The following is a 15,941-nucleotide window of genomic DNA, read 5'->3' as shown; positions in this document are numbered from 1 at the left end:
AGTTACGCGATCGGCAGTAACTGTTTCTGCACCCGGGACAGTGACTACCGATCTCAATATACATGTATCTGTAAAAAAAAATATAAGTTCATACTTACCGAGAACTCCCTGCGTCTGTCTACAGTCCGGCCTCCCAGGATGACGTTTCAGTGTAAGTGACGGCTGCAGCCAATCACAGGCCAAGCACAGGCTGCAGCGGTCACATGGACTGGAGCGTCATCCAGGGAGGTCGGGCCGGATGCCGAAAGAGGGACGCGTCACCAAGACAACGGGCGGTAAGTATGAATTTCTTTGACTTTCACTAGGGAAAGTGCTGTCCCTTCTCTCTATCCTGCACTGAATAGGGAGAAGAGAAGCACTTTTCCTGCAGTCCGCAGCGGCCAGTCCGCATCAATTTTCTGCACATTTTGTGCAGATCCGCTGCAGAATCTGCAACGCAGATTCTGTGCGGCATTGATGCGGACAGTTGCGGAGGAATTCCGCCATGTGTGGTCATGCCCTAAAAGAGGGAAATGAATGTGAAAGTGCTGTTTTTTTTTTACTTGCCACTCAAGAGGTTAAATGTTCTAAAACGAAATGCAAATAGAATTGTATGCATGTGATTTTATATATATATATATATATATATATATATATATATATATATCTTTCTATCCATACCATATTTCTGTGTGTTTTGTCTGTCTGTTTTGTCTGTCTGTCTGTCTGTCTATCCATCCATAATCTATCTCAACCATCTATCTATCTATCTACCTATCTATCTATCTACCTATCTACCTATCTATCTAGTCAAAAAAAAAAATCTCTTTTCCTCTCTATCTCTATTCCCAAAAATGTTTCTTTCTTGAAAGGTTGAACAACTTTAACCCACAATGATGCTTTTAAGATATGAATTATTTAAGGGACACCGGCTGCCTACAGACTAAACCTATAAAGTCAGTGGTGCAGATAGCAATGCCTCCTATCATGAGCATGTAGCAGAGCGCAACCACTGCCTGTTATCGGGCTCTGCTGTCAGACCTCTAATCATCCTAACAGTTTATTTCCTTGATAAGGCGCAGGAAGTTTCCTCTGTAGGACGCAGGATCGTGAGGTTGACTGGATACCTCCTCATAGCCCTGGCACTATGATCTGTGTATCTGCAGAATTCAATTCTAATATTCTTTGTATTTTATTATTGGTGCATAGAACGGTAATGGCAGCTCATAGATTAGGATTGATGTAATCCTTATGTCCTCAGTATAATATAAGAGTTAAATCCTGGATTATTTGTGATCTTGTTTAAAAATAAAAAGATTCTGCGTTTTCCAACTCTGAAGCCATAAAAAAGTAAGAAGTTTGTAGACACCTTTCTTGATTGCACCTTGGGTGATACTTGAAATTTTACATTTAATTTGCATTTCGTTCTTAGTGAATATTGAAGCTTTGAATTGAGGATTGAATTTTATTAGGACATCTGGACTGACAATATCAAATCAGACACCAGGCTCCCAGAGCAGGCGAAAATTTCAGACTTAATTAGAACGAAGTGCATTTAATTAAAGCCAATTAGAATATCTGAAATGATCTGATCGATTCTTATTTGTACAGGTTGGGAGTGTTTGTATTTTTGGTCACACTGTAATAAGCTCTGTATAGAGATATTTTTTTTTATAATGATTGCGGTGCGTAATTGCGCATCGTGCGCAAATCTGTTCTATGGCTCTAAAAATATAAAATTATAGCGCTGCGGGGTGTAGAAACCACAAACATACGAAGTGAATCGATACAGATGTTCCAACCACAACTAGAAGGGTTCTCACATCTCACATCTTTCCTTCTAGATCGACGGCACTTGGACAAACTTCTATAAGGATCCATGAGGATTATAAAATGATGGAAATATCAAGAGGAACTTTATTCTTATATTTCTTCCTTTACTTACCTTCTTCTTCTTATTCTTAATAATAATAATAAGAATAATAAGAATAAGAATAATATTATTATTATTACTATTTTGTAAACCTTTCTGCTAATTTAATAGGAACGCTACAATTTCCCTATATTAATCCTTAGATCCTAGAAAATTCTGAATACATGACAGATCCATTCCCGTTTATGTCACTTCCTCAGCTAATTTAATTTGCAGGATATAAGTAATAATTGTATTAATTATCAGAATCTCAATTTATCCAGGTTATGCTACATTTTTAAGTCAAGAAACTCGCACCTATGTGTATCATGCGGCAAGGAAACAATGTATCCATTGCACGGAGATTTTGCATTCAATAACCCTATTAAAAAGCGATGTGATTTATCCAGAGTGGGACGAATACCAGCGACCACAGAACCAGCTGTGATAAAGGGGAAAGTGTTTGAACAGATGAAAGAATAAACACAGAACTTCCTCTTGTAAAGGGTTATATATAGTGATTTTATCCCGGGGTCTCTTGGTAGAATTTCTCTTTGTAATGTCCTTGTTTCACCCAAGGAGGCGCTGTTTATCACACTTTCACAATTGTTTCTTGCCTCTTCCAGGTATTGTTGTATAGTGGAGGCGTGTTGTCCTGCCAAACTCAAGTCCACTAATTCTGTAAAGTGCATAGAGTATAATGAAAATGATCTATCTATCTATCTATCTATCTATCTATCTATCTATCTATCTATCTATCTATCTATCTATCTATCTATCTATCTATCTTTTATATACCATGAACCCTGTGATGATTCTGCACTGTGCAGCATACTGAACACATTTATAAAATTGAATATAAAACTATAACATATTTTACAATAAATAGGAACAGATCTCCCCCATAGTCTCCCCTACTTGTACATATACTGATACTGCTACCTGTTCGCCTCATTAAAACGCTTAATGTAAAAGACAACCCAGGAGATGGGAACCTCCAGAACGGGAGATGTCAGCTTGGAAGTCACTGCATCCCTATAATACAAGCATGATAATTATAGTAGTAGTAGTAGTAATAGTAATAGTAGTAGTAATAATAATAATAATATTGTAATTATTATTATTGTTATTATTAATAAGTGTAACGTTATTACATCATCAGATCAATTGGAGAAATTATAATGTGATGTTATATGGAGGATTCCCGATTCACTTTGTTGGCGCAGAAATTAAATTATTCATGAAGAGGTTCATAATTCCAAATAAGTCACCCCAACTTTGCAATAAGCCGGATAATGGCGCAGAAAGGGTTAATAGAGGCCTTTGCGGTTTTGCGCACAGGTCAAGACGCATTCCACCCTGATTTGCGTCTTTGGCTTGTGAATTATTTCTTAATGTGCCAGCTACACAATGGAGCAGATGGGGACAGTCCTAATTCATCTTTGTACTGGAGAAAACGAACACAGGCCTCCCGACCAGTGGTCAAACAAACACCTTAAAAATCGCAGACAATCCAGCTAATTCGCAGCGATTACCGCAGGAGACTGAATTGAGGAGCGTATTTTCCAATTGTCGCTCATGTATGTATATTATGCGCAAATATCAATTGACCACCGGGATAAACTTCGTGAATTAAAACATTTCAAGTTCTCACACATTATATGTATTTGCTTATATGACCAATCATAATTTTATATATATATATATATATATATATATATATATATATATATATATATATATAATATCCTACTATACGTATAGCCCACTGTATGTATAAATTATTATGTTATACATAAAACTCATAAATTGTTGGTCCTTTAATTGGCACATTATACAATATAGTCTGTATACAACAATGTAATACCAAGGATAAAACTCTTGTGACCCCAACTACTTTTGCATTATACACTCTATCAACCTATTCATCGACGGTGGGGGGCTCCTTGTCTGCAATTCATATAATTCCTCCCGGGGTCTCAAACAAGAAAATACAGCTTTCCCCCTAATAACATAATGGACGATTAATGAAAGATCCAGAGTGAAACTTCTTATCCAATTAGTGGGAGGTAGAGTGAGAATGGGGCTACTGTCCCTTTAAGGTCACTGCATGCTCTGGTATGGACAGCTGGCCAATGGACATGTGAGTGACTGCAGCCTGACATCTGGGAGGCCACTGGTGTGCGCCACGCGAATCGCTTGATGTCGCTATTTAAATGCAAATTTGTGGGGGATCATTGAAGGCTCAGCCCTGTAAATGCACACAATAGGAGCACTTCACACCCTGCAAGGCGAGCTCCAGAGCGGCTGCTCCATGCACACAAAGTCCTCATCCTCACAAATCTTCTGCACGTATAGAACTATTTTTTTCCTAAAGTCAAAACGTATTTCCAGGGCTGATAGCAGAAAGTAACAGCGTGACACACGCAGCAGATATTCCCACATCCCTTAGATAACTTTGCTCAAACTTCAGCAAAGCGCTAAAAGTTTTGTGCCTATAGACAATAGTAATAGACCCGTATATTTCTCACCTGTACTCATAGCTATCTATCTATCTATCTATCTATCTATCTATCTATCTATCTATCTATCTATCTATCTATCTATCTATCTATCTATCTATTTATATGTAGCTGACTATAAACTCATGTATATGTATACAGTCATCTGATGTCACTACAGCTCCAATATCTATGTCATATGGTCAACTGAGGTCTCTATACCTCCACTTTATGACGCCACTGTACCTCCAGTGTATATATGTGGTCATCTAAGGTCACACTATACCTCCAGTATATATGCATAAAGTAGTCTGGGGTTGACTATAGCTCTAGTATATATAGTCACCCGAGGTGACTATAGCTCCATTATACATTTATATAGTCACCTGAGATCATAATAACTCCAGCATAAATGTATATAGTGACCTGAGGTCACTGTACATCCAGTATATATGTAAATCTTAAATGAAGGTCACTGTAGCTCAAATATATATATATATATATATATATATATATATATATATATATATATATATATATAGTCATTTCAGGTCTCTGTACCTCCATTATATATGTATATAATCATTGAGGCTTCTATAGCTCCATTATATGTCTATAGTCTCCTCTACATGTGTTTAGTCATCTGATATCACAATGGCGCCAGTACCCGCATTTAGTCCTCTGAGGTCCTTGTAGCTCCAGTACATGTATATAGTCATATTAGATCCCTATAGCTCCAGTAGATGTATAGTCATGTAAATTCACTATAGTTGCAGCACATGCATATTGTCATATGAGATCACTATAGCTCCAGGACATGTATATAATTATCTGATGTTACTCTACATCCAGTGTATATATGTATATAGTTATATGAGATCCCTGTAGCTTCAGTACATGTATACAGGCATCTGAGGTCACTACAGCTCGAGCACATGTGCAGTCATGTACCATCACTATAGCTACAATACACGAATATAGTCATATAAGATCAGATCACTATAGGTCCAGTACATGTATATAGCCATATGAGATCAATATATAGCTCTGGTACATGCTTATAGTTATCTGGGGTCACTCTACAACCACTATATATATATATATATATATATATATATATATATATATATATATATATATATATATGAGAACCCTATAACTCCAGTGCATGTATACAACTATCTGAGGTCACGCTACATCCAGTGTATATATGTATATAGTCATATGAGATCCCTATAGTGCCAATACATGTTTGCAGGCATCCGCGGTCACTATAGCTCCAGCACATGTATATAGTCATATGAGATTACTATAGCTCCAGTGCATGCATATAGAGTTATACGAGGTGACTCCTTATCCACTGTAAATCTGTATATAGTCGTATGAGGTCTATTACCTCCAGTACATGTTTATAGTTATCTGAGGTCACTCTACATCTATAGTGATCTTATATATATATATATATATATATATATATATATATATATATATATATATATATATATAAATATGAGATCACTATAGATCCAGTACATGTATAAAGGCATCTGAGATCACTATAGCTCCAGTACATATATATAGTTCTCTGAGGTCACTCTACATCCAGTGTATATATGTATATAGTCATACGAAATCACTATAGCCCTAGTACATGTATATAATCATATAAAATCACTATAGCTCCGATACATGTATATAGTTTTCTGAGGTCACTCTACATCAGTCTAGATATATATAGTCATATGTGACCACTATAGCTCCAGTACAAGTATATAGTTATATGAGATCACTATTTTTCCAGTATATATATATATATATATATATATATATATATATAAAATCATATGAGATCACTATAGCTCCAGTACATGTATACAGGCATCTGAGGTCACTATAGCTCCAGTATACGGTCCTGTGATGTGACTATGGTGGATGCTGCACTGAGCCTGTATAGTGACAATAAGATAAACTTGGTGTATGATAAAGAGCCCATTCTCCACGCTTTGGGTGCAGGAGCAGATGATGTAGAAAATGAGGTAGAAGACATTGAGCCTCAGAGCCTGTTGTGAGCGGCAGCTGATTCCCCTCTTGGTGTCCAGATGGCTTCTGAGCACAGATTTGCATTCATTTTGCCTTAATATGGTCCAGAATAGCGGGGCAGCTGCCTGTGTTGTCAGGAAGGTTTAGGGCTCCTTTTCTATTGTGGGGGGCAGCCTCGTCCCCTCTGTCATTGGCTTTCTACGAGTTCCTCTCTCTTTAGTCAACACCATCAGATTTAAAGGGATTTACTGCTAAATCTCCTAATTTGGGAATCAGATTTAAATCGCCCTGGCGCGTGTAATCTGCATTAAAGATACTGTAAATGATGCAAGATTAGGATTTTCTGCTTCTTCTTGACACTTTCACATAAACACGATCGAATCGCTTATTCGTCCAGTTCGTGCAATCACTTTAACCCTTTGCGTGACAGGCGGGTATTGCAACAAGGTCGTGCAGGTCGTGCTATTCCCATAAAATATTGCAGGCCAGAAATATGAAATAAAATATTTTATTTAAAAAAAAAAAATCGGTGAAGATATCAGTTGCCTGAAATCAAATATTTTCGATATTTACCGATACATCCAAAATTGTCATTGTAGTGAATTGTATTGATTTTATTTGTATTATTTTTGATTATTACCTTTTGTGTCGCTGCTTCTGTTGATGACAATTATTTTAATTGATCCCCTTCTGTTTTTTTTTTCCTAAGGAAAGGGAATCCTCCAAGATGAAGTCTTCCTCCTTCTGCATAGTTTTCCATAGACTTTGATTTAAGGTTATTAACATTCTATAGACAGTGGCATCTTTAATATGTGGCGATTTCTTCTAAGGACTAATCTCATTACTCTCAAATAGTCATAAAATATGATTTTATTATACTTAGGTATTTAATTAGACGGCAGCAATGTAATGGATTTCTGCGATCGGTCTACAGCAATAGCTTTGATAATTCACTTATCTTTGGCAATAGTCATTAACCCCCAACACCAGCAAAATAGATTGTGTCTGAATACATCCCCCTGGTCCTGGCAAAGGGGGCTCCCCTGACACTGCACAACGGGCTTCTATTCTCACCCATTCATTATTAAAATATTATAGACCCTTCCTACCCACCCTGATAATATGCTACCTATCACCCTCTATAGCTTCTCATCATCATCATTACTAATTGTGTATTAATATCCAATTTTTATAATAGTATAGATTATTATCATTATTATTATTATTATTATGATTATACAAATATAATAATATTGTTATTAGCAGTCTATCCCATATTAGCTTGCTAGTATTCCCTGCACCATGATTCCCAGTCTGCACACCCCTTACATCCTATGTACACTAGATTCCTAGAAATGTATCAGTCGATCCCTCCTGAAGGTAATGGGGTCTTTTCCTTCCCATAAATGACAATGATCGCATTCAGCACAATCTGCTTCTCTCCTCTATCTTCTCTCCCATCTTTATTTATATTAATTACATTTAGGTGTTAGAAAACATTCCCCACATGTTGTCACCAATACAACAGGCAGCTCCTAGGACTCAGATGATAACTAGTCTGTATAGAACTATACAGGACTGGTGTAGAATCATAGCAGTAACTTTGTTTCCTTTATTTTTCCTACATTTTGTTCTTATTCTAAACATAACATGAAGATTTCGGGGGGGGGGGGGGGGGGGGGGTTGGTGTTCGGTGGTAAACAATAAATCATTCCAAGTGGAAACAGGATCTGACAACCAGTGTGGGAGTTTATGCACTTAACATATTGAAGTCCTTGTTGATAATTATTATAGGAGCGCTGCACTAGTGCTTGTATTGATTGTACCAATATATAGATATATGTATGCGTGTAAATTATGTATTGTTATACTGATAGAAATATCTATGGAAATCCTCATGTCATATGTTAACGTGATATGTCTAGAGTCCTCTGTGAGTGTTATGCCTATATATATATATATATATATATATATATATACATACATACATATACACACACACATACAATGTATGTATAAGTGTAGTCATGGCTGTAATAAAGTCACGTGATGCCAATAAATGTAAGTGCAATCAGTGCAAATACACACACATTGAATAGCATTATATATAATATAGGGTATGTAGAAGTTATAATATATAGAAAAGTTGAGATATAAATAAATCAATCAATAAACAAATAGAAAGATGATAGATAGATAGATAGATAGATAGATAGATAGATAGATAGATAGATAGATAGATAGATAGATGGATAGATATTAATGCATTAGCCAGGACTGTCTGGTCCCATTTGTTTCCTTTAAGATTTATTTGGCTGAATGATAACTTCATTGGCTGCTGATCTATATATATAAAAAAGAGCAGCCCGTGCATTGTAAGCAGAGCGGGCAGTGCAGGCAGCAGCAGGGTGAGGAGCTTGCAGCAGTCACTCAGCACTAAACAAGCAGAGCTGCTCCGACTCCACAGTCCAGGCAGCAGCAGGAGGAGGAGGAGGAGGGCCTTCCATATATGGGCATAGCTCCGCCCTGTGCACGTCAGCAGCTGACAGCGCTGCTCCCGGGGGTTTAGAGTTTTGGCTCCCGGGAAAGGTTCCAGTCCTAGGGGATAGAGGGCTGAGTTTTGTTCGCTTCCATCCATCGTGCAAGACGCTAAAGGCCCCTCATCCAGCTCTCTCCTGTGAGCAGGAGCCTCATGTCTCAGTTTATTTGTCTTTTGGAGCAGGAGATCTTTGCCAGAAGTGGTCGATTCAGCAGTGTCCTGAAGCTTTTTTGATGCTGTTTTGTTGCTGGAGATGATGACACCACATTGAGAAGCTTCAACCAACAAGCCACAAAAATATATTTATTCTTCCTCTCTCTCTATCCTCATTGCAAGCTCATAGTGGTACTTTTATTATTATTATCCTGTATCCATCACCAGCTCAACTCCAACAACTACAACTACTGGAAGGCAGCTCCAAGTGCCCTGCAAATTGTTTGTATTGTGCCAGATTGAACGAGAAGCAAAAAGCAAGACTTCAACTTGGGTCTACCCTACTGATCCTGGGGAGTTAAGTCGTCATCATCATCAAGGAGAACATCAGCAGCGGCAGCAGCAGAAGAAGAAGAGAAAGAAGAAGACCTGGGACATTTTCTTTTTTTATTATTATTACTATTATTATTATTTTGAACCCTCATTTGATAGGAGCTGATTGTTGCCCAAAAATTTAGTTTTAATGTTTGGGATTCAGGAAAATATACCAAGAGGTGGGACCACCATGAAAGAGGAACCACTGGGAGGTGGGATGAATCCAGTCCGATCATGGATGCATACAGCAGGGGTAGTGGATGCTAATACAGCCGCCCAAAGGTATGTGTTTGCCAAATGATGTTGGGTTTTATTTCTCATCCCCCCTCAATGGTCTATATCAATGACAATCTCCCTGTGTCTTTGGTTACATGATCCTCTAATGTAGTAGTAGTTATAGTAGTGGTGGCACATGTCCCCATGCCTTGCTCTTCACATCATGCCCCTCTCCATGTGCCAGGCTGGGATCAGCTGCTCACCTCTTATCCAGCCCTTGTCTCATTTCCTCCCGCAGTGGTGTGGGTCTTGCTCGGGCACATTTCGAGAAGCAGCCTCCTTCCAACCTCAGGAAGTCCAATTTTTTCCACTTCGTACTAGCTCTCTACGACAGGCAGGGACAACCGGTGGAGATTGAGAGGACAGCTTTTGTGGACTTTGTGGAGAAGGATAAAGTAAGTTTGTGCATAGAATACATATTTATTACACACTTATATCATCACCACCCTGCATAGAATAGAATTAATGTATGATCATCACCCCCATATATTTAATAATACAATTAGATTATAATACGTTTAATACCATATATTGAGCATCACCCCCTTGTGCTTAGACCATATGTAATATATTGCATTGAGCAAAACCCCAATATTAAATATAATATTTTGAGCAACAACCCATATAGTTCATATAATATATTGATCATCACCCCTATATGTAAGCACCCAGATTATCTGTAATTTATTATATTGCATTTATCATCACACCTCTATATTTAATATTATTACCCTAATATGTAACATAATATATTGATCATCACCCCTATATGTAATATAATATATTGACCCCTAGCACTGATGGTGCTGTAAATATATATAATATATACTGATAATAAAATAATATATACACATGTAAAATATTAATTTTCCAGGCGTCTCGTATAAAGAGTATCACCCCTTACACTGCGTGTGCATATAATAAATTTATTATACAGTTATATCCCGACACCCTGTATTACAACTGCACTAAATATAATGCAAATTATATCCCTACATTAAAAAAAATATGTTTAAAATCTGTTCAAATAGATCCATGTCATCACCCACTGAGTATATATATAATATTTTGTATAACTTCTTGGCGTATTTATAAATATATACTAATATCAAGTACAAAAAAATAATAATAAAAATATTCCAAGGCAGTAAATATTATGGAAACTGTTCACAGAGCTGCTTATAACAATCATTATCTCCCCCTTGCATTGATTGCACTTAGAATATATTTAATATTTGCTGCTCATCATCTCCTTACAATGTAAATACATAGAAATAATAATATCCAGTTATTTAATCTGTCCATAGATAAGTTTCATGTCAAATACGAGGATAAAATAGTATCACCCTGTATGTTCATTTATATAATCACCCATTGTATTGCCTGTACTTAGGATAGATTTAATCCCCCCATTGACTGTGCACCCCAAAATTGTATTTTTATATTATTTTTGGAATTAACCCAAACTGTTGTTAGAGGCAAAACCACCACCACGTGTTTATTTGCCACTTTAGCTAATACATTAGAAACTTATAAAGACATGTGGACGGATTTAGGATCTGTAGGGACCCCCCTTATATTTTGTCCCTGACACCTGAGCACTAGAGGCAGGGACTTTAAACTCTTCAAGCCCCGGACCTCGTGTATTGACTGTTTTGTGTCCAGGAAAGGGAAGAAATTTTATATTTTCTGTATAAAGTAACACTTTGCTATTATTTCCAGGAGCCAAACAGTGAAAAAACTAATAATGGAATTCACTACAAACTCCAGTTGTTATACAGTAATGGTAAGTGCCTATTAGTATTATGTTTTATTGTTCTTGTTCTATTTATTTAGTGTTTTAATCAATTTAATAAGAACAATAGAAATTGGTAGACATTAATAAGAATAATATATATATATATATATATATATATATATATATATATATATATATATATATATATATATATATAGTTTTCACAGTGGTTACTAGTCATCTTTTTCATTTGCAACTGGCAGGGATTTGTTATATCTAATATTTCTATGATTTGTTTAATCTAACATTTTTGATGAATACATATCCGTAGTCATCTGTCATATGTAACATGAACTTTTTGCAACATACTAGTTAAGATAAAGCAAAAGGAATACGATTTTTTAAAAAAATGCAATAAAAAAATTAGGGAAAATAGAATAAACAAAACAATAAAAATAAAGAAAAACATATAATTAGAAAAAAAAATGAAATATGTTTACCCAATGTTTTTATATTGGATGCACGCTTGACAAAAAATAATATTAATAATCTTTATAATGATAAGTAATAGATTTTGCTGATTAACATAATGTATTAAGAAGTATCATAATAGTTCTAATAATAATAATTGACGACTTATATTTTGTTTCCCGTTCAGGAGTTAGAACTGAACAAGATTTATACGTTCGGCTAATAGATTCAATGACCAAACAGGTGAGAATTTTTTTGTTTTACTGTAACCTGTGTTAAATTTGTAACTTCTACTGGATGATAAATATAGATTATTAATTCTGTCACCTATCAGGGCTTTGAAGTTTCTATAATCACCCTGTCCAATCCTATATATATATATATATATATATATATATATATATATATATATACACACACATATATATGTATATATAATAATAATAATATTCTTCTGGATTGGAGCCCCATGTTATTATTATATATGTAGTAAGGTGAAAAGGCTGCTTGTTCCTATCAGCTCTCTATTCACCTCTTAGCCCCCCATCTCCATAATTCAAGCTCCAAGCTCCAGGGGTCACCAGAACCCGTCCATTTCCTTCCTCCATCACCCAGTCCCTGTCACAGCTTGTAAATAACATAATTACACCGAGGTGCTTATTAAATAATTTAACCTGTCGTGTACAACTTCCCTGATAGGAAGTAGAGGTTATCAATAAAATCCACAGTAATTATATGGTGGGACAAGACAGTGGAATTCATTCAATAGTCCAAAGCACGACTATCTATCTATCTATCTATCTATCTATCTATCTATCTATCTATCTATCTATCTATCTATCTATCTATCTATCTATCTATCTATCTATCTATCTATCTATTTTATCAATAATAATTATAATTATTATTATTATAGTCAGCATCATCACAATAACATGATACTTAAGCATTATGGGTTCAGTGCTATCCCTATTGTCAGTCCATTTTGCTAAATATTTACGCGGAGGCAGCGAAAGAACAAACTTGCTATTTCTGTTGTCTTCTTTTAGCCCAGTTGATTTCGGATTTGTCATTGATGCCACTTGAGTCCCCTCCTAAGGAGGAGATGAAGTGACAGGCAGCAGGCAGGGGGACACTGGACCCTTGAGCACTGCTATCAATGCTCTACACAGGACTCCATTCATTCTGGAGCCCTCTCCACTTGACAATGTCCCTTTTATTTCCTTTGTATATAAACAGCTAAATGTTTTCGGAAATCACTGTTGACTAATTAAGAGGACGATGAAGCTGATGAATAAGTTTTAGTGTAAAAAATTAAAAACCAGCAAAATAGGGTCAAACATGTAACTCCCTATTTATTGTGCATTTAGCTGGTGGCATGTGAGCAGAGCATGGAATCCAGGGCATTTCATCTCCTCATAGCCCAGTAACTGATCAAAGAGTCAATGGTGCTGAACCGACAGTTTATGGATTCCTGTTTGTGCTACATAACCAAAAATAAATCATTTCTAAATACTAGAAGGAGAGGGAGACAATCAGCACTAGTCCTATAGCAATGACTGGATCAACAAACATGTGCAGGGACACATCAGTGTTGTGTCTATGCAGGCTGCTGGTTTGCAAACACTGTCTGTTATTAAAGCTGTTCTCTTGTATTATTATTAGTACTACTACACATATGTAGCTTCTGTACTTCCAACAGGGCAGGCAACAGGCGACGGATACAATCCTATCATGCAATACAATAGTATCAATTCCAGTACAATAACATGGGAGTAGTATTAGTTTTATCTGTACATCCTCTTGAAGATTAAAACACTACGGCCCCTATTATTTCTAAACAGAGTTCGCAGAAAATGTCTCATTGTAGAAATTACCGATTTAGGAAGCTTTTGCTATAATCAAATGACACATTAGCCCAAACCATAAGATTGCAATTTATCAGACCATTATAAGGGACGCACTATAAGACAAGACTTCAAATAACCAGTTTTTATTCCTCATTTGCTGGTATTATTACATTATACTTTCTATACATATGTCGCATGGTAAGGGAGTTGGTGAGGGAGTTGGAAGGCGCAAGCTTTTTGCGCAAAAGCCTCTGGAGTGACGGCTGAAAGTGTCAAGAAAGTTGAAAGCCAATGAATTTCTTTATGAGGTGTTGAGATGAAGGAGCTGGGAAGAAGGGGCTTCCAAATGTTCTGCAGCAGCCGGTTAAATGTTATTTTTTATTTTTAGAATAAGTCAGTATTGTAATGACTGCAGGTCTGTTTGGGTCATGGGTTTGGATGGGTGGCAGGATAAGGGGTGACAGACCTCTACTTATAAGTGGAAGGGAGCTCCATGTGTTCAGGATTAGTTTGGTGATTCCCTAGTCTAGGACACAATTGATCCAGATGATTTTGGTTAGTAGGACCAGGGCGCAGGAGCTGGGACAGTGCGTAAAGTGATGAGCCCCAGATGGATGAAGGAGAGAACCTGGATAAGATGAGGCCCCTCTGGAAGATTTCTTAGATGCTTAGCTTTGGATTAGAATGAGCTGTGTCCGTGTCCATGATGTGTGACCGAGTTATGGATACACAGCCCCGGGTTAGCATTGCACAGGGTGGCGCACTGGTTTTTTGGAACGCACGGAGTAAGGATAAAGCGTTCAGCCGGTCTTCTATGGCATCAAGCCCGGCTTAGAAGCTGGCTCATCCATGGTTGGCAATACAGTAACATCTCAGAGCCGGGATATGTGACACTCAGCCCTGGAGGAAGCTGTACTGCAGCCCCCTCCATCCTCCATCGCTTCCCAATCCTTCTCCATCCAGCTAGGATTGCGCACCTATAGCCCCGCACCATCTGTCAGAGCCTATGCTCAAAACCCAGTCATCCGTTCTCCCAGACACTCTGCCTTTTTACCAAAGAAAAATCATTGTTAGCACTTTCAAAATAAACACCAGATTGCCCATTAGCACTTTCTTCCTAAATATCATCCAGTGATCAGCAGATTGTGCGCGCAACACTCAGTCCTCAGGGCTAGAGACTCCTCACGTTTCTTAGCAGGGACCTCAGATGTTTTATTTTTTATAGAAGAGAAACCTGGTTGACTGTATTTTTATTCCAAGAAAAAAATATTTATTTTGATAATAAGTCGTGTATATCTGCAAAACACATAATAAAAGTGAATTGAAAATATATTATATGAAGGGAATGATGCAAGTATGGAAAACTCTGTGATAGAAAGATACATAGCAAATAAATAGGCAGATCTATCTAATAGATACATTCTTCTATCTATCTATCTATCTATCTATCTATCTATCTATCTATCTATCTATCTATCTATCTATCTATCTATCTATCTATCTATCTATCTATCTATCTATCTATCTATCTATCTATCTATCATTCTATCTATCTATCTATCTATCTATCTATCTATCTATCTATCTATCTATCTATCTATCTATCTATCTATCTATCTATCTATCTATCTATCTATCTATCTATCTATCTATCTATCTATCTATCTTTCCTTCTATATAATAATGCATTGTGCAGCCCTATAAAAAGTTAAATATGTTGTCTCTTTCTAAATTAGGTCATCTGTAGTGTAACATCCCCAGTTCCAGTATTGTAAGAGTTGACATTTCAATTGGGGGATCATTCAGTCACACTCTTACAATGGGGTAAATTTGTGATTTCCTATGAACCCCCTTGAGAAGTAAAATTACATGAAGAGGGTGTGGGAATTTGTGGTTCCGTTGAGCGGTAATAAGCTAGGGGGTAAATTGTAAACCCCCCCTGGAGAGGTCAGTGGCAGCACTGCAGATGTTAATGATCCCCTGACACCAGTAAATGGCTAATAATGTAGAGGTTAATAGTGTGTAGATTGTAGGGCCCATGTCTCTAGTTTATAATGGGAGAATATAGGCCAGGGGCACTGAGGATCCCTTGTCGCATGTTGCTGCC

The 15,941-nt window shown here is 36.8% G+C and overlaps 1 protein-coding gene across 17 annotated transcripts in view; it reads left to right on the top strand.

Moving 5' to 3' along the window:
- Positions 1–8,848: 8,848 nt before the first annotated feature.
- Positions 8,849–15,941, top strand: part of EBF3 (EBF transcription factor 3) — a 132,551-nt gene continuing 125,458 nt past the window's right edge. For 5 of the 17 annotated variants that reach the window (XM_075843146.1, XM_075843145.1, XM_075843149.1 and 2 more), the window contains exons 1-4: positions 8,851–9,781; positions 10,014–10,170; positions 11,498–11,561; positions 12,172–12,227. In XM_075843146.1, the coding sequence (XP_075699261.1) occupies positions 9,648–9,781; positions 10,014–10,170; positions 11,498–11,561; positions 12,172–12,227 (411 nt within the window). In that variant the 5' untranslated portion in view covers positions 8,851–9,647. Of the gene's footprint in view, positions 9,782–10,013; positions 10,171–11,497; positions 11,562–12,171; positions 12,228–15,941 lie in introns of all 17 variants that reach the window. The other 12 variants (XM_075843153.1, XM_075843157.1, XM_075843156.1 and 9 more) reach the window with 5 other exon arrangements.

This window comes from Rhinoderma darwinii, chromosome 11, assembly GCF_050947455.1.
Source record: "Rhinoderma darwinii isolate aRhiDar2 chromosome 11, aRhiDar2.hap1, whole genome shotgun sequence".
In the NCBI taxonomy this organism is placed as follows: Eukaryota; Metazoa; Chordata; class Amphibia; order Anura; family Rhinodermatidae; genus Rhinoderma; species Rhinoderma darwinii.
This window is presented reverse-complemented; position numbering and strand designations above follow the sequence as displayed.